Genomic DNA, 21,570 nt, shown 5'->3' with positions numbered 1-21,570 from the left:
ATTTGTCCGTCTCTCATTGTCTCAAAGCAAGTAGTTGTGAATCATGACCCCTTTGGGCAAATCCAGATTTGTATTGTGTTGTTGTTCATTTCTTTAATCAGGAAGTTGCCCAACTGTGTACAATGATGTCATTATTGAATCTACCTTTTTTATAAAGGGCCAATCGGCAATTGAAACAATAACAAAGTCCATCCCTTCCTCTGGTAAACAGCTTATATTTTGGGTTCTGATGACAGTGTATCTATGCTCATGAGGCATTAATTACTATGTTATTTTCTTCAAGAATCAATGGGTAGATCATTAATTTAAGTCCAAACATTTATGTAGCAACTGCAGATTGTCCCTTTTAGGCCCACCTCTTTAAAGCCTGTTGTCTGTGAAGTCGCCTATTGTCGGTCTAAATCCCAGTATATATTTAGGTTTGATTAAAAAATAATAATAATAATAAAAAGATTGAGGCTCCAGCTTCTCTAACCCTTTTCCTTTTTGGGACCTTGTTCTCCCTCTACAGGTCCCTTCTCGGATGTGGTCAACACCACCCTAAAGCTCGCCAACCCTACAGACAGGAATGTGTGCTTCAAAGTCAAGACGACGGCCCCGCGCCGTTACTGCGTCCGGCCAAACAGCGGCGTCCTCGACGCCGGCACCTCAATCAACGTCTCAGGTAGGCCTAAGTATCATATTGTGTATCTCATCGCAAAATTCCAGAAACTTTCCCAACGTTCCCAGGTTTTTCAGAAATCCTTGTTGGAGGAATTGAGTGTGGATTGCAGTCTCTCCTTCTCCGTAGACTGTTTTCAATGTAAGGAAACAAATATGCACCTTAGAGACTGCTGCCCCATGAGCACTGGTCACTTTAATAATGTTTACAGTGTATTTGGAATCTATTCATTCCCCTCTTTCCACATTTTGTTACGTTACAGCCTTATTCTAAAATGTATAAAATAAAACATTTTCCTCAATCTACACACCATTCCCCATAATGACAAAGTGAAAACAGGTTTTGCAAATGTATTTTAAAAAATTAAACTGATACCTTATTTATATAAGTATTCAGACCCTTTGCGATGAGACTTGAAATGTAGCTGTTTCCATTTATCATCCTTGAGATTTTTCTACAATTTGATTGGACTCCACATGTGGTAAATTCAATTGATTGGACATGATTTGAAAAGGCACACACTTGTCTATATATGGTTCCACAGTTGAAAGTGCATGTCAGAGCAAAAACCATGAGGTCGAAGGAATTGTCCGTAGAGCTCCAAGACAGGATTGTGTCGAGGCACAGATCTGGGTAAGGGTAACAAAACATTTCAGCAGCATTGAAGGTCCCAACGAACACAGTGGCCTTCATCATTCTTAAATGGAAGAAAGACTCTTCCTAAAGCTCCCCGCCCAGTAAAACTGAGCAATTGGGGAAGAAGGGCCTTGACCAAGAACCCGATGGTCACTCTGACAGCTCCAGCGTTCCTCTGTGGAGAGAACCTTCCAGGAGGACAACCACCTCTGCAGCACTCCATCAATCGGGCCTTAATGGTAGAGTGGCCAGACGGAAGCCACTGCTCAGTAAAACGCACATGACAGCCCGCTGCCAAAAGGCACCTAAAGGACTGACCGTGAGAAACAGGATTCTTTGGTCTGATGAAACCAAGATTGAACTCTTTGGCCTGAATGCAAAGCGTCACATCTGGAAGAAACATGGCACCGTCCCTACAGTGAAGCAGGGTGGTGGCAGCATCATGCTGTGGGAATGTTTTTTAGTGGCAGGGACTGGGAGACTAGTCAGGATCAAGGGAAAGATGAACGGAGCAAAGTACAGAGAGATCCTTGTTGAAAACCTGATCCAGAGCCCTCAAGACATCAGACTGGGGTGAAGGTTCACCTTCCAACAGGACAACGATCCTAAGTACACAGTCAAGACAATGCAGGAGTGGCTTCGGGACAAGTCTCTGAATGTCCTTGAGTGGCCCAGCCAGAGCCCAGACTTGAACCCGATCAAACATCTCTGGAGAGACCTGAAAATAGCTATGCAGCAACGCTCCCCATCCAACCTGACCGAGCTTGAGAAGATCTGCAGAGGAGAATGGGAGAAATTCCCCAAATACAGGCATGCCAAGCTTGTAGCGTCATACCCAAGAAGACTTGAGGCTATAATCGCTGCTTCAACAAAGTACTGAGTAACATGCTGACCAGACCAGACACGTCGCATGCGCGACGCAAAATAAATATAGAAATCCATGTAATTCAATTATTGCACCCACACTGCTCTCGCGCGCCAACGAGCATCTGCGTTGCCAAGGGCTAAAATAGAACTCCTTTATATTTCTGACGCAGATAGCACTGCAAGTTCTGCTTCTCCCATCTCCTCATTGGTTTATAGAAGCAGGTACCCACGTGCCATCTCCTCATTGGTTATACCAATGTTGGTGATTGAAAGATGAAATGTTTTGCCAGTTGTCGTGGTAATACTATGAAAGTGTAGATGCCAATCACCTTATAAGTTCAAAGATGAAAAAGCCTGGAAGAGGAGAGATGACTTGAAACGATTCGGTTGGCCATTTTATGCATGGATTAATTGTCAGTGTAGAGGACCTTGTGCATTTCAGGTAAAATAACAACTCAATGTTTATATCCCAGGATAAATTAGCTAGCCACAGCAAGCTGGCTAAATAGTACAAATTAGCTAGAAAGTGAAAGCGAACTAGCTAAATTGCAATACATGTTTAATGCTTTACGACCTGTCCCCAAATTAATGTAATTAGTTCAGAGTTTGTTTTGATATTTTAACCTGCGTGATCGCGTTTGGTGTTGGGGGACAAAATAAATGTATGCACGATAGCACACGATGGCGCACGTGTGCAGCCGGTTTGGGTTCCGTGTAAAGGGTCTGAATACTTATGTAAATGTGATATTCCACTTTATTTTTTATTTTTTTTGGAAAATGTTTAAAAAATCAGTTTTTGCTTTGTCATTATGAGGTATTATGTGTAGATTGGTGAGGGGAAGAAAATATTTAGTCTATTTTAGAATAAGGCTGTAATGTAACAAAATATGGAAAAAGTCCAGGGGTCTGAATACTTTCCGAATGAACTGTTCATACCGTTTTACACACTTCATATGTATAGTACAGTCATGGCCAAATGTTTTGAGAATGACACAAATATTAATTTTCAAAGTCTGCTCCCTCAGTTTATATGATGGCAATTTGCATATACTCCAGAATGTTATGAAGAGTGATCAGATTAATTGCCATTCAAAATCCCTCTTTGCCATGCAAATGAACTGAGTCCCAAAAAACATTTCCATTGCATTTCAGCCCTGCCACAAAAGGACCAGCTGACATCATGTCAGTGATTCTCTCGTTAACACAGGTGTGAGTGTTGACGAGGACAAGGCTGGAGATCACTCTGTCATGCTGATTGAGTTGGAATAACAGACTGGAAGTTTCAAAAGCAGGATGGTGCTTGGAATCATTGTTCTTCCTCTGTCAATCATGGTTACCTGCAAGGAAACACGTGCCGTCATCATTGCTTTGCACAAAACGGGCTTCACAGGCAAGGATATTGCTGCCAGTAAGATTGCACCTAAATCAACCATTCATCGGATCATCAAGAACTTCAAGGAGGGCGGTTCAATTGTTGTGAAGAAGGCTTCAGGGTGCCCAAGAAAGTCCAGCAAGCTCCAGGACCATCTCCTAAAGTTGATCCAGCTGTGGGATCGGGGCGCCACCAGTACAGAGCTTGCTCAGGAATGGCAGCAGGCAGGTGTGAGTCCATCTGCACGCACAGTGAGGCGAAGATTTTTGGAGGATGGCCTGGTGTCAAGAAGGGCAGCAAAGAAGCCACTTCTCTCCAGGAAAAACATCAGGGACAGACTGATATTCTGCAAAAGGTACAGGAATTGGACTGCTGAGGACTGGAGTAAAGTCATTTTCTCTGAGGAATCACCTTTCTGATTGTTTGGGGCATCCGGAAAAAAGCTTGTCCGGAAAAGAAAGGTCAGCGCTACCATCAGTCCTGTGTCATGCCAACAGTAAAGCATCCTGAGACCATTCATGTGTGGGGTTGCTTCTCAACCAAGGGAGTGGGCTCACTCACCTTTTCCAGCATGATGGAGCACCTTGCCATAAGATGAAAAATGATAACTAAGTGGCTCGGGGAACAAAACATCGATATTTTGGGTCCATGGCCAGGAACCTCCTCAGACCTTTAATCCCATTGAGAACTTGTGGTCAATCCTCAAGAGGCGGGTGGACAAACAAAAACCCACAAATTCTGACAAACTCCAAGCATTGACTATGCAAGAATGGGCTGCCATCAGTCAGGATGAGGCCCAGAAGTTTTTTGACAGCATGCCAGGGTGGATTGCAGAGGTCCTGAAAAAGAAGGGTTAACACGGCAAATATTGCCTCTTTGCATCAACTTCATGCAATTGTCAATAAAATCCTTTGACACTTATGAAATGCTTGTAATTATACTTCAGTATTCCATAGTAACATCTGACAAAAGTATCTAAAGACACTGAGGCAGCAGACTTTGTGAAAATTAATATTTGTGTCATTCTCAAAACCTTTGGCCACGACTGTATTCTAGTCCCGCATAATCCTATATAACTACTGCTGTACAAACCTATTCTAGTCATATACTGTCTATACTCACCATCATATACACTGAACAAAAATATAAACGCAAGTAGCTACCCTTGCGCTGATGACATCTTTGAACACTCTTGGCATTCTCTCAACCAGCTTCACCTGGAAGGCTTTTCCAACAGTCTTTACAGAGTAATTCCCACATATACTGAGCACTTGTTGGCTGCTTTTCCTTCACTCTGCGGTCCAACTCATCCCAAACCATCTCAATTGGGTTGAGGTCGGGTGATTGTGGAGGTCAGGTCATCTGATGCAGCACTTCATCACTCTCCTTCTTGGTCAAATAGCCATTATAAAGTCTGGAGATTGATGAAAAACAAATGAAAGTCCCACTTAGCGCAAACCAGATGGGATGGCGTATCGCTGCAGAATGCTGTGGTAGCCATGCTGGTTATGTGTGCCTTTAATTCTAAATAAATCACAGACAGTTTCACTAGCAAAGCACCATCACACCTCCTCCATGCTTCACGGTGGGAACTACACATGCAGAGATCATCCATTCACCTACTCTGCGTCTCACAAAGACACAGCGGTTGGAACCAAAAATCTAAAATTTGGACTCATCAGATTTCCACCGGTCTAATGTACATTGCTTGGGCCAAGAAACACGAGCAATATATTTTTAAATGTTTATTTATTTCACTTTTATTTAACCAGGTAGGTCTCATTTACAACTGCACCTGGCCAATATGAAGCAAAGCAGTGGGACACAAACAACACAGTTACACATGGGATAAACAAACACAGTCAATAACACAATAGAAAAATCTATATACAGTGTGTGCAAATGTAGTAAGATCAGGGAGGTAAGGCAATAAATAGGCCATAGTGGCAAAATATTTACAGTTTAGCAATTAAACACTTGTCTGATAGATGTGCAGAAGATGAATGTGCAAGTAGAGATACTGGGGTGCAAAGGAGCAAAGAAATAACAATATGGGGATGAGATAGTTGGGTGGGCTATTTACAGATGGGCTGTGTACAGGTGCAATGATTGGTAAGCTGCTCTGACAGCTGATGCTAAAATTTAGTGAGAGAGATATAAGACTCCAGCTTTAGTGTTTTTTGCCATTTGTTCCAGTCATCGGCAGCAGAGAACTGGAAGGAAAGGCAGCCAAAGGAGGAGTTGGCTCTGTGGATGACCTGTGACATATACCTGCTGGAGCGCGTGCTACGGGTGGGTGCTGCAATGCTGACCAGTGAGCTGAGATAAGGCGGAGCTTTACCGAGCAAAGATTTATAGATGACCTGGAGCCAGTGGGTTTGGTGACGAACATGAAGTGAGGGCCAGCCATCGAGAGCGACAGCATTGATGTATACAGAGAAAGGAGTCGGACCGAAAATTGAACCCTGTGGCACCCCCATAGACTGCCACAGGTCTGGACAACAGGCCCTCCAATTTGACACACTGAACTCTGAGAAGTAGTTGGTGAACCAGTTGAGGCAGTCATTTGTGAGATACCAAGGCTGTTGAGTCTGCTGATAAGAATGGGGTGATTGACAGAGTCGAAAGCCTTGGCCAGGTTGATGAAGACTGCTGCACAGTATTGTCTTTTATCGATGGTAGTTATGATATCGTTTAGGACCTTGAGCGTGGCTGAGGTACACCAATGACCAGCTCGGAAACCAGATTGCATAGTGGAGAAGGTATGGTGGGATTCAAAATGGTCAGGGATCTGTTTAACTTGGCTTTCGAAGACCTTAGAAAGGCAGGGTAGGATAGATATAGGTCTGTAACAGTTTGCGTCTGGAGTGTCTCCCCCATTGATGAGTGGGATGACTGCGGCAGCTTTCCAATCTTTAGGGATCTCAGACGATACGAAAGAGGGTTTGAACAGGCTAGTAATAGGGGTTGCAACAATTGTGGCGGATAATTTTAGAACGAGAGGGTCCAGATTGTCTAGCCCAGCTGATTTGTAGGGGTCCAGATTTTGCAGCTCTTTCAGAACATCAGCTATCTGGATTTGGGTGAAGGAGAAATGGGGGAAGCTTGGGCAAGTTGCTGTGGGGGGTGCAGAGCTGTTGACCAGGTAGGGCATGGCCATCCATAGAAAAATGCTTATTAAAATTCTCGATTATCGTAGATGTATCAGTGGTGACAGTGTTTCCTAGCCTCAGTGCAGTGGGCAGGTGGGAGGAGGTGCTCTTATTCTCCATGGACTTTAGTGTCCCAGAACCTTTTGGAGTTTGTGCTACAGGATGGTGTCCTTTAGCAAGGGATTGGGAAAGGGGGATACTTAGTAGTGGTTTCTTTGTGGCAATTCGACCATGAAGGCCTGATTCACAAAGTCTCCTGAACAGTTGATGTTGAGATGTGTCTGTTACTTGAACTCTTTGAAGCATTTATTTGGGCTGCAATTTCTGATGCTGGTAACTCTAATGAACTTATCCTCTGCAGCAGAGGTAACTCTGGGGGTCTTCCTTTCCTGTGGCGGTCCTCATGAGAGCCAGTTTTACCAAATAGGGCCATCTTCTGTATACCACCCCTACCTTGTCACAACACAACTGATTGGCTCAAACGCATTAAGAAGGAAAGAAATTCCGCAAATTCACTTTTAACAAGGCACACATGTTAATTGAAATGCATACCAGGTGACTACCTCATGAGGCTGGTTGAGAGAATGCAAAGAGTGTGCAAAGCTGTCATCAAAGCAAAGGGTGGCTACTTTGAAGAATCTCAATTATAAATATATTTTGATTTGTTTAACAATTTGTTTGGTTACTACATGATTCAATATGTGTTATTTCATCTATTTGATGTCTTCAGTATTATTCTACAATGTAGAAAATAGTAAAAATACAGAAAAACCCTTGAATGAGTAGGTGTGTCCAAACCTTTCACTGGTACTGTGTAACTTTAACCCTTTTCAACAGAAGTCTGTCTAAGTAATGGAACTTCCTTACAGAATTGCATGCAAGTTATTCAAAAAATTGGGTTTGAATGTTGTTATGGGTGTGCTAGCGCATTCAAACAATATTAAAATGAAAGGTACTTGCCATTTTAACCATTGTCCATGTAACAGACCATTTACATTTTTGGGGCAAGTGACCACGACCTTTGGGAAAGTAAAACATTAACTGGACTTGCCTGATGGGCAAGTGCCTTTAAGAGCTTAATGGCAACCCCTGCAGTAATATACATTCTCTTCACCACATCAAGCCCACTAATAACAGGCAGTTAACCCACTGTTCCTAGGCCGTCATTGAAAATAAGAGTTTGTTCTTAACTGACTTGCCTAGTTATGTAAAGTAGTATTTTGTCAAATCAGTTGAGAAGTCCAGGCAGTTCTGCAGAATAGTATGCAGACCGTATGCTTTCTGTTGGCTTGAAATGGGGTTCTCTCTCTGCCCCCCTTGGACCAACAGCTGTGTTCTCACCCCGGGACTGCTCTTTGAGGGAGACAGGACCTGGCTAATGTTTCCTGAGTCCACTAACATGGCTATTTGCTGCCACCAGCTCCATTTTCACTGGCTGGATTCAGTTTCAGGCCACACTTCGAGTCACCAAGGGAATCTGTAGTGGGCGACAAAGAACCCCGGGTTCAGACAGCCACAGCCCTTCTCCTCCAACAAAGGATTTTCTCTCTAATTGTAAACAGATTAGCACAAAAGGCAATGTGGAAATTCACTTTGCCTAGACTGAAAGGGAACACTTTGCCAAAGTATATCTAAAATCCCTAATGTGTCATTTGCAGGCTCAGTTGGAGACACACACTGTGCTTTTAAAGCTTAGGTTAACCCCCACAAAACGTTATATGTTAAACGCACACCACAGAGATGCTCAACTTGATTGGGATTGTGCTGCTGTTTTATGATAAAATATTAGTGATTGGGGGATCGATACAGTTACATATTGTAACATGGTTTCAGCACTTTTTATTTCCAACTAATTTTCTGTTTTCTCATGTCTCTCTCTTGCCCCTCTGCAACAGACATATAGTGAGCAATATGTTTGTAACATCAAATCGCAATACAATCGCAGTATCAAATCGCAATACACATAGAATCGTGAGAATTGCAATACATATCGTATCGGCACCTAAGTATCGTGCTAATATCGTATCGTGAGGTCCCTGGCAATTCCCAGCCCTAGAAACTATAGAGCTCTCGAAAGCACTGAGAGGGGCCTTGTGTCAACAAATTGAAGGAGTTTAAAGCCCTCAAGAGATTGCAACATTCTATAGAAAAAGCTTAGGCAATTCCTTTCTTTATGGCTGGCCAATGTTTTGCCATCTTTTTCCTCAGGACACATTATTGGTCCACATTATTGTTGTGAGAGATCCAATCTCCCGATCAAGATGTAGATCAGTATCTAGAGTGATGCTGTTGCTTAACGAATCATCTCACTCCATTTGGATGGGACATTACTTGAAGGAAGAAATATCCACAACTCTAATGCTCACCAGGGGTTCATTGAGATGGTGTGTCTCAAGAAACCACTGAGGAACATTACAGAGTTTTGGATATTTCTTCTTGAACTGCATATGAATTATTGCTATACAGTACAAATGGAAATTCAATCAATTTCTTAACTCTTGAAAGCACACAATCCTTAGCTAAGCTAACAATATAATTTCTGCACAATACTTCCTCCACTTAGGGGACCCCTTTTTAGTTTAAGGGCACCCCTTTTTAGTTTAAGGGCACTTTCTGGGGCAAAAGTGCTATACAGTGGGGCAAAATGTGATTTTCTGGATTTTTCTTTCTCATTTTGTCTGTCATAGTTGAAGTGTACCTATGATGAAAATTACAGGCCTCTCGTCTTTTTAAGTGGGAGAACTTGCACAATTGGTGGCTGACTAAATACTTTTTTGCCCCACTGTATATACTAATATCTGCTGGAATGCTGGAAGTAGCCTATAGGTCTAACCATACAATCCTATCACTATAGCTTTCAGAGTGCTTGGGGCCCTTTTTCTCTGTCAATCACTAGCTTTCAGAGTGCTTGGGGCCCTTTTTCGCTCAGTCTATCACTATAGCTTTCAGAGTGCTTGGGGCCCTTGTTCTCTCAGTCTCTCACTATAGCTTTCAGTGTGCTTGGGGCCCTTGTTCTCTCAGTCTCTCACTATAGCTTTCAGTGTGCTTGGGGCCCTTGTTCTCTCAGTCTCTCACTATAGCTTTCAGTGTGCTTGGGGCCCTTGTTCTCTCAGTCTATCACTATAGCTTTCAGAGTGCTTGGGGCCCTTGTTCTCTCAGTCTCTCACTATAGCTTTCAGAGTGCTTGGGGCCCTTTTTCGCTCAGTCTTTCACTATAGCTTTCAGTGTGCTTGGGGCCCTTGTTCTCTCAGTCTCTCACTATAGCTTTCAGAGTGCTTGGGGCCCTTGTTCTCTCAGTTGTAGCTTGTGGTATTTAGCAGTAGTCATGGCCTCCCTCGGTCTTTCCTTTGTGAATGGATCCACTAGCAGACTTTGAGGTTGATATGGATAATAATTCCATAGTTTAGTCCCCAGGGACCCAATCATTTAAGCACTCCCAACTCTCCCTCTTCTAATAGCTCTATTTAATCAACAACCAGTAAGGAAAAACAAGCAAATAATTTTCTGTTTTACTACAATTAACTTCTCTGAATATTAGGAACGTTATCCCCCATATGAAGGTGTTCATAATATATCACAGGATAAAAAGGAGCTGTCAGGACTGGTTTAGTTATGTCATTCAAAGCGTGTGAGTTTTGAAAAATATTTTTTGACAAATTTGGGACTTATTTTAGGTTATTTAATGACCCTCCAAGAACGTACATGTTTTCCTTCCCTTTGGACCCAGGGTGGATGGCTGCGCAAATTGGGTCTGACTGCAACAGGATGTCAATCTGTTTCAGCCGTCTGTTTTTGGTTTGCAATATTGAACTTGCTTGATTGCCGTAATGGCATACAAGAACACTTGTGAAGTTTTTTGTACTCCGGAGAGAATTGGCATGTGCCATATACGAGAGCCGTCCTAGTTCGCCACATCTGAGAGCGCTAGCACTGGCTTTGAAATGAAGAGGTCATTTGTTTTGAATGAAAGTTAGCCATAGCTCCCCCGAAATCACTCCCACAGTCGGTATTGATGTTAAACGCGCAGCCCCTTTGAGTCCAAACGCGCTCCTCTTAAAACAGTAATGAATATGAGGAAAAAGATGACCCATCAATACCCATTTTATTCCCTGCCAGAGCAGTGGAGACGCCAACATAAGAAAGTGATCATTGTAAATCATTTGAACAGCTTGAAAAGACCTTTTGGTCATTGGAATGACATCAAATAACACTTGATTGGATGATGTGAAGAGACGATGGGTAAAATCATTTTCAGACACACCTGTTTTTTATTAGGGCAATTTGTAATGTTAAAGTGAAAAACATTGAAGCTGTTCGAAAAATTGCCATCAGTGAGGAGTTATGTAGATCCGTCAATGTTTTGCAGTCATGGTAACATGAATATATCACATCCCCAAATGGCACCCCATTCCCTTTATTATAGTGCACTACTTTTGACCAGAGCCTTTATGCCCTATAACAGGAATAGGATACCACATCGTTTATCGTTTGAATACTTGTTTTTAAATCTCCTTCAAATCAGAGTACTTCAACTGAAACACAGAATTAGGAGAATGTGCTGACAAAAGCACACATTTTATTGAAGTTGAAGGTAGTTTCGTGAGTGATTGCTAACTAGCGTTAGCGCAATGAATGGGAGTTTGTGGAAGTCTGATCCCATGGACTACCAGCCATTACGCTAACGCAAGTTAGCAACTTCAATCAAACTGCACGCAGAGACATCCGATAAACAAAATCTCGCACTATCCCTATAACGCTCATTGACTTTGAACATCAACATTTTCAACAGTCATATTCTTTTCACCCACCAGACAACTTTGCTATTGTCTGGTAAGGAATCATATATTAGCACCACTCCGCTATAGAGACGCTCTGCTGTCCCAAAGCTCATAGACCTAGGGCAAACAATAGCAAAACATTTTGAAATGCAAAACGAAAATCAGGGTTTCTTAATGGACAGGTCCAAGCAGGCTCCTCCTCTTTCAGGTTTCTTCAGTTTTGTGCCTAAGGAACACAATTCTGTATGTATATTTATGTTTCTTTCTGCTGTGCCCTTCTCCCAGTGATGCTGCAGCCTTTCGACTACGACCCCAACGAGAAAAGCAAACACAAGTTCATGGTGCAGTCCATGCTGGCCCCACCCGAAATGACAGACATGGAGGGAGTGGTGAGTGTGTCCTGTCACCATCCACTCACTCACTCACTCACTCACTCACTCACTCACTCACTCACTCACTCACTCACTCACTCACACACTCACACACATGCGCATACTATAGAAGAAATTGCACCAATATGGAAATCTGGGCCGTTAATTATAGTATAGATATTTTTACCTGAACACATCTGCTGATATGACTAGTATATTGCACATACCTGACAATTATCTGCCAATACCAAGATGACAAATATATTGTGCTTACCTGACTATTATCTGACAATACCAACATAACAAATATATTGTGCATTTCTAACAATGATTTGACAATACCAATATAACTGATATCCCCACGTCTCAAGTTGACCACCATCATTCCTGTTTCCAAGAACTCTTAAGGCTTCATGCCAAAATGACTACCACCCTGCAGCACTCACATCTGTAATCATGAAGTGCTTTGAAAGGCCGGTCATGGCACACATCAACTACATTATCCCAGACACGCTAGACCCACTCCAATTTGCATACCGCCCCATCAGAACCATAGACAATGCAATCTGAATTGCTCTCCACACTACCCTCTCCCACCTGGACAAGAGGAATACCTGTGAGAATGCTGTTCCTCGACTACAGCTCAGCGTTCAGCACCATAGTGCCCTCTAAGCTTGTCACCAAGCTCAGGACCCTGGGACTGAATTACCTCCCTCTGCAACTGTATCCTGGACTTCCTGACTGGCCGGTAGGCAACAACACATCCGTCACGCTGACCCTCAACACGGGGGCCCTCCAGGGGTGGGTACTTAGCCCCCTCCTGTATTTCCTGTTTACCCACGACTGCGTGGCTAAGCACGACTCCAACACCATCATCAAGTTTGCTGACGACACGACGGTGGTGGGATCACCAACAGCGATGAGACAGCCTACAGGGAGGATGTCAGAGAACTGGCAGCATGGTGCCAGGACAACAACCTCTCACTCAACGTCAGCAAGACAAAGGCACAGACGTCAATTCAACGTCTATTCTACGTTGGTTCAACATATATTAATTGAAATGACGTGGGAAAAAAACATTGATTCAACCAGTGTGTGCCCAGTGGGGAGCTGATCGTGAACATCAGGAAATAGGGGTGGGTGCACAACCCCATCCACATCAACTGGGCCGCAGTGAAGAGGGTCAAGAGCTTCAAGTTCCTCTGTGTCTACATCACTGAGGACTTATCGTGGTTCTCTCACACCGGTACAGTCGTCAAGAAGGCACGTCAACCCCCTTTTTCTCCCTCGGGAGGCTGAAATTATTTGGCACGGACCCTCAGATCCTGCTGCGCCATCGAGAGCATCCTGACTGGTTGTATCACTGTCTGGTATGGCAACTGCACCGTCCTCGACCAGAGGGCCCTATAGAGGGTGGTAGTACGGCCCAGGACATACACGCCAGGCGGTATCTGAGAAAGGCACGAGAAATTGCCAAAGTCTCCAGCCACCCGACATGGACTGTTCTCCATGCTCCCGTCCGGCAGGCGCAACCAGTGCATCAAGGCTCAGACAAATAGACACCAAAATAGACTCCTAAACAGCTTCAATCCCCCGACCATAAGAGTGTTAAATGGCTAACAACTACTGCCACAGACTCTCCACACTGACTCTGTGCCCATCTACCCACTCATACACAACCTACACTGCTGCTAAAATGATTATTGATTAGATGTATTACTCCATTACACTGCTGTCCATTGATTGCCATTACCAATTCCATTACCGATAGTATTGATCTATTTATTCTGCTACTGGTCACTAGTACTCCTGTTTACATGTATCACTACTGGTCTAAAGTTTTAAAACACCTACTCATTCAAGGGTTTTTCTTTATTTTTACTGTTTTCTACATTGTATAACAATAGTGAAGACATCAAAACTATGAAATAGCACATATGGAATCATGTTGTAACCAAAAAGGTGTTAAACAAATCAGAATATATTTTATATTTCATATTCTTCAAATAGCCACCCTTTGCCTTGATGACAGCTTTGCACACTCTTGGCATTCTCTCAACCAGCTTCATGAGGTAGTCACTTGGAATGCATTTCAATTCAAAGTGAATTTGTGGAATTTGTTTCTTTCTTAATGCATTGGAGCCAATCAGTTGTGTTGTGACATGGTAGGGATGGTATACAGAAGATACCCCTATTTGGTAAAATACCAAGTTCCTATTGTGGCAAGAACAGCTCAAATAAGCAAAGAGAACACTTTTTGGGGGATATTACATGATTCCATATGTGTTATTTCATAGTTTTGATGTCTTCACTATTATCCTACAATGTAGAAAATAGTAAAAATATAGAAAAACCCATCAGTAGGTGTCCTAAAACTTCTGACTGCAAGTGTATATTACCACTAGTATATTACCATACGTATTTATATATTCCTTCTTCCAGTCACTTTTCAGCCATGTTTACATGTATATCCTTCTACCAGTCACTTTTTGTGTAAACACACCACTCCAGTACCCCTGCCCATTGTATACTTGCATTCGCGTGTGTCTTTACCTCACATTGTAGTTTATATATATTATATATACATTATATATATATATATTACTGTGTGTGTGTGTGTATGTATATATATATATACAGTGCCTTGCGAAAGTATTCGGCCCCCTTGAACTTTGCGACCTTTTGCCACATTTCAGGCTTCAAACATAAAGATATAAAACTGTATATTTTTGTGAAGAATCAACAACAAGTGGGACACAATCATGAAGTGGAACGACATTTATTGGATATTTCAAACTTTTTTAACAAATCAAAAACTGAAAAATTGGGCGTGCAAAATTATTCAGCCCCTTTACTTTCAGTGCAGCAAACTCTCTCCAGAAGTTCAGTGAGGATCTCTGAATGATCCAATGTTGACCTAAATGACTAATGATGATAAATACAATCCACCTGTGTGTAATCAAGTCTCCGTATAAATGCACCTGCACTGTGATAGTCTCAGAGGTCCGTTAAAAGCGCAGAGAGCATCATGAAGAACAAGGAACACACCAGGCAGGTCCGAGATACTGTTGTGAAGAAGTTTAAAGCCGGTTTGGATACAAAAAGATTTCCCAAGCTTTAAACATCCCAAGGAGCACTGTGCAAGCGATAGTATTGAAATGGAAGGAGTATCAGACCACTGCAAATCTACCAAGAACTGGCCGTCCTTCTAAACTTTCAGCTCATACAAGGAGAAGACTGATCAGAGATGCAGCCAAGAGGCCCATGATCACTCTGGATGAACTGCAGAGATCTACAGCTGAGGTGGGAGACTCTGTCCATAGGACAACAATCAGTCGTATATTGCACAAATCTGGCCTTTATGGAAGAGTGGCAAGAAGAAAGCCATTTCTTAAAGATATCCATAAAAAGTGTCTTTTAAAGTTTGCCACAAGCCACCTGGGAGACACACCAAACATGTGGAAGAAGGTGCTCTGGTCAGATGAAACCAAAATTGAACTTTTTGGCAACAATGCAAAACGTTATGTTTGGCGTAAAAGCAACACCCTGAACACACCATCCCCACTGTCAAACATGGTGGTGGCAGCGTCATGGTTTGGGCCTGCTTTTCTTCAGCAGGGACAGGGAAGATGGTTAAAATTGATGGGAAGCTGGATGGAGCCAAATACAGGACCATTCTGGAAGAAAACCTGATGGAGTCTGCAAAAGACCTGAGACTGGGACGGAGATTTCTCTTCCAACAAGACAATGATCCAAAACATAAAGCAAAATCTACAATGGAATGGTTCAAAAATAAACATATCCAGGTGTTAGAATGGCCAAGTCAAAGTCCAGACCTGAATCCAATCGAGAATCTGTGGAAAGAACTGAAAACTGCTGTTCACAAATGCTCTCCATCCAACCTCACTGAGCTCGAGCTGTTTTGCAAGGAGGAATGGGGGAAAAATTCAGTCTCTCGATGTGCAAAACTGATAGACATACCCCAAGCGACTTACAGCTGTAATCGCAGCAAAAGGTGGCGCTACAAAGTATTAACTTAAGGGTGCTGAATAATTTTGCACGCCCAATTTTTCAATTTTTGATTTGTTAAAAAAGTTTGAAATATCCAATAAATGTCGTTCCACTTCATGATTGTGTCCCACTTGTTGTTGATTCTTCACAAAAAAATACAGTTTTATATCTTTATGTTTGAAGCCTGAAATGTGGCAATAGGTCGCAAAGTTCAAGGGGGCCGAATACTTTCGTAAGGCACTGTGTGTATATATATATATACTGTATATATGTATACTGTATATATATATTTTTTGTTGTTATTATTATTATCATCACTGCATTGTTGGAAAGAGGTCTCAAGGTAAGAATGTCACTGTACTGTTTTACACCTGTTCTATCCTGTGCACATGGCAAATACACTTTGGAACTTAAAACTTACCTGACATTTATCTGCCGATACAGATATGACTAATATATCATGCATACCTGACAATCACCCCTTGCGCACGCACACACACACACACACACATTTACATTACATTTAAGTCATTTAGCAGACGCTCTTATCCAGAGCGACTTACAAATTGGTGCATTCACCTTATGACATCCAGTGGAACAGCCACTTTACAATAGTGCATCTAAACCTTTTAAGGGGGGGGGGGGTTGAGAAGGATTACTTTATCCTTTATCCACACACACACACATGCTTTGCTTTGCATACCACAAAATCCATAAATCAGTCTAGGCCAAAGGTCACACACCCTGAGGAAGATGATGACAAATAACCCAGGCTAGGCCCACAGCTTGATTGAGGACCAACAAGCCTTACAAACATTTGTTCCACTGTCACTGCTTTCTGTTTCTCTCTCTCTCTCTCTCTCTCTCTCTCTTTCTCTTTCTCTTTCTCTCTTTCTCTCTTTCTCTCTTTCTCTCTTTCTCTCTTTCTGTTTCTGTTTCTCTCTCTTTCTTTCTGTTTCTCTCTCTTTCTTTCTGTTTCTCTCTCTTTCTTTCTGTTTCTCTCTCTTTCTCTCTGTTTCTCTCTCTTTCTCTCTCTTTCTCTGTTTCTTTCTCTCTCTCTTTCTCTGTTTCTCTCTTTCTCTGTTTCTCTCTCTCTCTATCTCTTTCTGTTTCACTCTCTGTCTGTTTCTCTCACTTTCTGTTTCACTCTCTGTCTGTTTCTCTCACTTTCTGTTTCTGCTTCACTCTCGGTCTTGTTTGCATGCGGAAGTAGGCCTAAGTGGTCTCTTGTGTGCTTTCCCTGCAGTGACAGGACTCTTGAGAATTTGGTTTGCTATTACAATTGAGACACACACACAGGAACACACACTTGGGATAGGTGAGAAATAGTTTTGGGCGGTATACTGTTTTCTGGGGTATTTTTAAAATACTCACGGGATGATTTTCCATACCTTTACAACTATTTTCAGTTTTTTATTTAATTGTCATATTTATTTAGATTTTTTAAGTAAATATCTGCAGTCAACATGGGCACTCTGTTATGGAATAAAGCAGATCGCGTTCTTCAATGTATGTGTTTGATTATTTGTCATTATGAAGCTTACCAGTAGTTCCCTGAAACAGCTGAGCCATCACGTTGTTTGTTTCCAAGCGCACAACGACGAGAGACCCGAGCCTCGTGAATAGGGTTGGGGATCAATTCCATTTCAGTTCCTGTCAATTCAGGAAGTAAACCAAATTCCAATTCCAGATTTTCCTCATTGAAAGGCATTGGAATTAAAGTTTGGAATTCATTGTACTTCCTGAATTGACTGGAATTTAAATGGACTTGACCCCACCCTGTTCGTGAGCCACTCTCACTGTTGTGCAGCATGCAATGATCTGGAAACACTTCACAACTAAATAATTTCCAGACAGATATCTCAACTATTAAGTTAACTGTGTCTAAATTGCAGTTGTGCATTTGGTTTGCTAACTTAGTAGCTAGTTATCCAAGTGGTAAGCTTTTCTTGATAACAGTAGAGAAGTCCAACCTGGATCAAGATCCTTTCTGTGTAAGATTAGTTTTGTGCAGAAAACTGTGAGTAGCATTTTCTTGTAACATGTGTAAGTTTATGAGCTGGGATGTCTGTCCTGTATAAAATGTTTGCATGTGCTCATTAGCAATTCGCTAACAATCCCCAGTGTAATTCGTATATGTACGCGTTAGCATTGCTAACCTTTGGATTACAGAGACTCAGTGGGGTCTTTTGCGTTTTTTTAAATAGCAACCTTATGTTCAGTGCCTGTAATACCGCATACTCCGGGATGACACAAGGATAGTATGAAAATATGGATACCACCCAAACCTAGTGAAAAACAAAACACTGCCGAGTCTGAAGCCTCTTGATTGTGACAGAACAGAAAGGTTTGTTAAACACTTCACACAAGTGGAGGAGGAAGACAATGGGGGAACAAATCTCACTGCCGGTAAACCACTGTCCAGTTTGCTTTCCCCGGTCTTGGGCTCACAATTGTTGGCTGTGGTCTCTCCCTCTCTCTCTGCAGTGGAAGGAGGCAAGGCCAGAAGAGCTGATGGACTCCAAACTGAGGTGTGTCTTTGAGCTGCCGGCGGAGAACGAGAAAACGGTGGGTTCATAGAGACTTATCAAAAAAATTGACAGCCTACTATAAAATACATAATTCAACTACTGAGCCATATTGTATGCTCAAATAAATGGGGAATTTATATTATTTTATACTAATACAATTTGTCAGAGAAATTGATTTTGTTAAACGAGTCATATTTTTTTTCTTCTCAAACGGTAGGGGTCAAAATGATTGACACCCCTGTTTTCAATACCTCAACTTTTGCGAGGATAACAGTACTGAGCCTTTTTCTGAAATGTTTTATTAGTTGTAGAACATATTGGGAGGGGGATCTTAACCATTCCAGAGCCTCTGTGCGTATGGACTGCCCTCTCCAATACAGAACTACCAGGGGGGGTTTGGGACCAACTTTTTATTTCGTTTTCAGGAGAGGGGTTATTGGTACAGGTGTAACATTCAAAGTCATAATCATTCAGATATGTTCATAATTCAGTCACACACACACAAAACACTCAGAGAAATGCATACAAAGATAACCCTAACACATTCTCCTCCACAGTCTCCTTCCACCCTCCCCACTCGGAAACCATGTTTCCCACCCCGCCTAGCCGACCTCCCCGACCCGAAGAAAGCATGCCACCCATCCCACCCAGCAATCGAGGTTGCTTGTCAGTCCCCCCTCCCACCCATCCATCTCCTGAGACTCCCCCCATAACATCCAGAGATTCTAATAGTAACTGTATCCACTGGTTAAATGGGAGAGAAAGAGAGAACCAATATTTTGTCAGTAATAATTTTGAAATTAATTTTGTACCTTTGTCCCAGAATCATTTAACTGCATGGCACTCCCACATCATATGACGGAATGTGCCTAACTGATTTAGGGGACATAGTGAACAATCGGGAGTTGGGGATCATTTCAGCCTAAAATATTTAATTGCCGTTAAATACAGTCTGTGAACAAACTTAAAATGTAAAGTACCATTTAAAAAGTTTGGACTATGTTGTAGAATAATAGTGAAGACGTCAAAACTATGAAATAACACAAATGGAATCATGAAGTAACCTAAAAGGTGTTTTTCTTTTTATCTAAATATATTTTAGAAGTAGCCACCCTTTGCCTTGATGACAGCGTTGCACACTCTTGCCGTTCTCTCAACCAGATTTTTTTCAACTGCATATTTACCATCTTCTGTCATCTTCCCTCTTCCTTGTTTTTCTCACACACACGTATTTTTCTTTCCCTGTCGCTCCGTCTCATCCGTTACACGTCTCTAAAACTCAAGTGATTTAGTGGAGAAAATCTCTGTGGAGAAAATCCCTGTCATCAGGAGTCGAGGCAGAGCTTCCCTTGTCTTGCCATAACCCCAGCCATAACCCCAGCCATAGCCCCAGCCATAGCCCCAGCCATAGCCCCAGCCATAACCCCAGCCATAGCCCCAGCCATAGCCCCAGCCATAGCCCCAGCCATAGCCCCAGCCATAACCCCAGCCATAGCCCCAGCCATAACCCCAGCCATAGCCCCAGCCATAACCCCAGCCATAGTCCCAGCCATAGCCCCAGCCATAACCCCAGCCATAACCCCAGCCATAACCCCAGCCATAACCCCAGCCATAACCCCAGCCATAGTCCCAGCCATAGTCCCAGCCATAGTCCCAGCCATAGTCCCAGCCATAACCCCAGCCATAGTCCCAGCCATAGCCCCAGCCATAGCCCCAGCCATAACCCCATAACCATAGCCATAACCATAGCCCCAGCCATAGCCCCAGCCATAACCTCATAACCATAGCCCCAGCCATAACCCCAGCCATAACCATAACCCCAGCCATAACCCCAGCCATAGCCCCAGCCCCAGCCATAACCCCAGCCATAACCCCAGCCATAACCCCAGCCATAACCATATCCCCAGCCATATCCCCAGCCATAACCCCAGCCATAGCCCCAGCCATAACCATAGCCCCAGCCATAACCATAACCCCAGCCATAGCCCCAGCCATAGCCCCAGCCATAACCATAGCCCCAGCCATAGCCCCAGCCATAACCCCAGCCATAGCCCCAGCCATAACCCCAGCCATAACCCCAGCCATAACCATAGCCCCAGCCATAACCATAACCCCAGCCATAACCGTAGCCCCAGCCATAACCCCAGCCATAACCCCAGCCATAGCCCCAGCCATAACCTCAGCCATAACCCCAGCCTTAGCCATAGCCCCAGCCATAACCATAGCCCCAGTCATAACCATAACCCCAGCCTTAGCCCCAGCCATAACCATAGCCCCAGCCATAGCCCCAGCCATAACCATAGCCCCAGCCATAACCCAAGTCTTAGCCATAGCCCCAGTCGTAACCATAGCCCCAGCCTTAGCCATAGCCCCAGACGTAACCATAGCCCCAGCCTTAGCCATAGCCCCAGTCGTAACCATAGCCCCAGCCTTAACCATAGCCCCAGCCTTAACCATAGCCCCAGCCTTAACCATAGCCCCAGTCGTAACCATAGCCCCAGTCGTAACCATAGCCCCAGTCGTAACCCCAGCCATAGCCCCAGCCATAACCCCAGCCATAGCCCCAGCCTGTAACCATAGCCCCAGCCATAGCCCCAGTCGTAACCATAGCCCCAGTCGTAACCATAGCCCCAGTCGTAACCATAGCCCCAGTCGTAACCATAGCCCCAGTCGTAACCATAGCCCCAGTCGTAACCCCAGCCATAGCCCCAGCCATAACCCCAGCCATAGCCCCAGCCTGTAACCATAGCCCCAGCCATAGCCCCAGCCTGTAACCATAGCCCCAGCCATAGCCCCAGTCGTAACCATAGCCCCAGCCATAACCATAGTTCCCTGGGCCACACTCTCACTTTTCACACAGTTTATTATTGTTGCAATTACTCTGCAAAGCACACACAGATGGTAGAAGATCACTTCCCCCGGGATGAGCAGAAAATATGAGCCCCATAAACAAACCCACAGGGAAAATGGGCCGTTGTTGTTTTTGTTAATTATGATCAGCGAGATATATGGCTGGAAGCAACAGCATCGTCGTGCCACGTAGTTGGGACTGAAAATGGAAACCAGCTTTTGCATCTCTTTTAAGTATTGGGATTGGGGGAGTGTGTGCGTGTGTGCGTGCGTGCGTGTTTGACTGCACTCGCCTGCCTCTCTCTTAGTGTACGACATGACTGCAATCACTACCAGCCAGG

The 21,570-nt window shown here is 43.4% G+C and overlaps 1 protein-coding gene across 1 annotated transcript in view; it reads left to right on the top strand.

Moving 5' to 3' along the window:
- LOC118400619 (vesicle-associated membrane protein-associated protein B-like) overlaps positions 1 to 21,570 on the top strand; it is a 41,170-nt gene that overhangs the window by 12,689 nt on the left and 6,911 nt on the right. The window contains exons 2-4 of the mRNA XM_035797640.2: positions 512 to 664; positions 11,752 to 11,855; positions 18,336 to 18,416. Of these exons, the coding sequence (XP_035653533.1) occupies positions 512 to 664; positions 11,752 to 11,855; positions 18,336 to 18,416 (338 nt within the window). The remainder of the gene's footprint in view (positions 1 to 511; positions 665 to 11,751; positions 11,856 to 18,335; positions 18,417 to 21,570) is intronic.

Source organism: Oncorhynchus keta, chromosome 21, assembly GCF_023373465.1.
Source record: "Oncorhynchus keta strain PuntledgeMale-10-30-2019 chromosome 21, Oket_V2, whole genome shotgun sequence".
In the NCBI taxonomy this organism is placed as follows: domain Eukaryota; kingdom Metazoa; phylum Chordata; class Actinopteri; order Salmoniformes; family Salmonidae; genus Oncorhynchus; species Oncorhynchus keta.
Note: the sequence above shows the minus strand (reverse complement) of the source record. Positions and strands in the feature narration are given on the sequence as shown.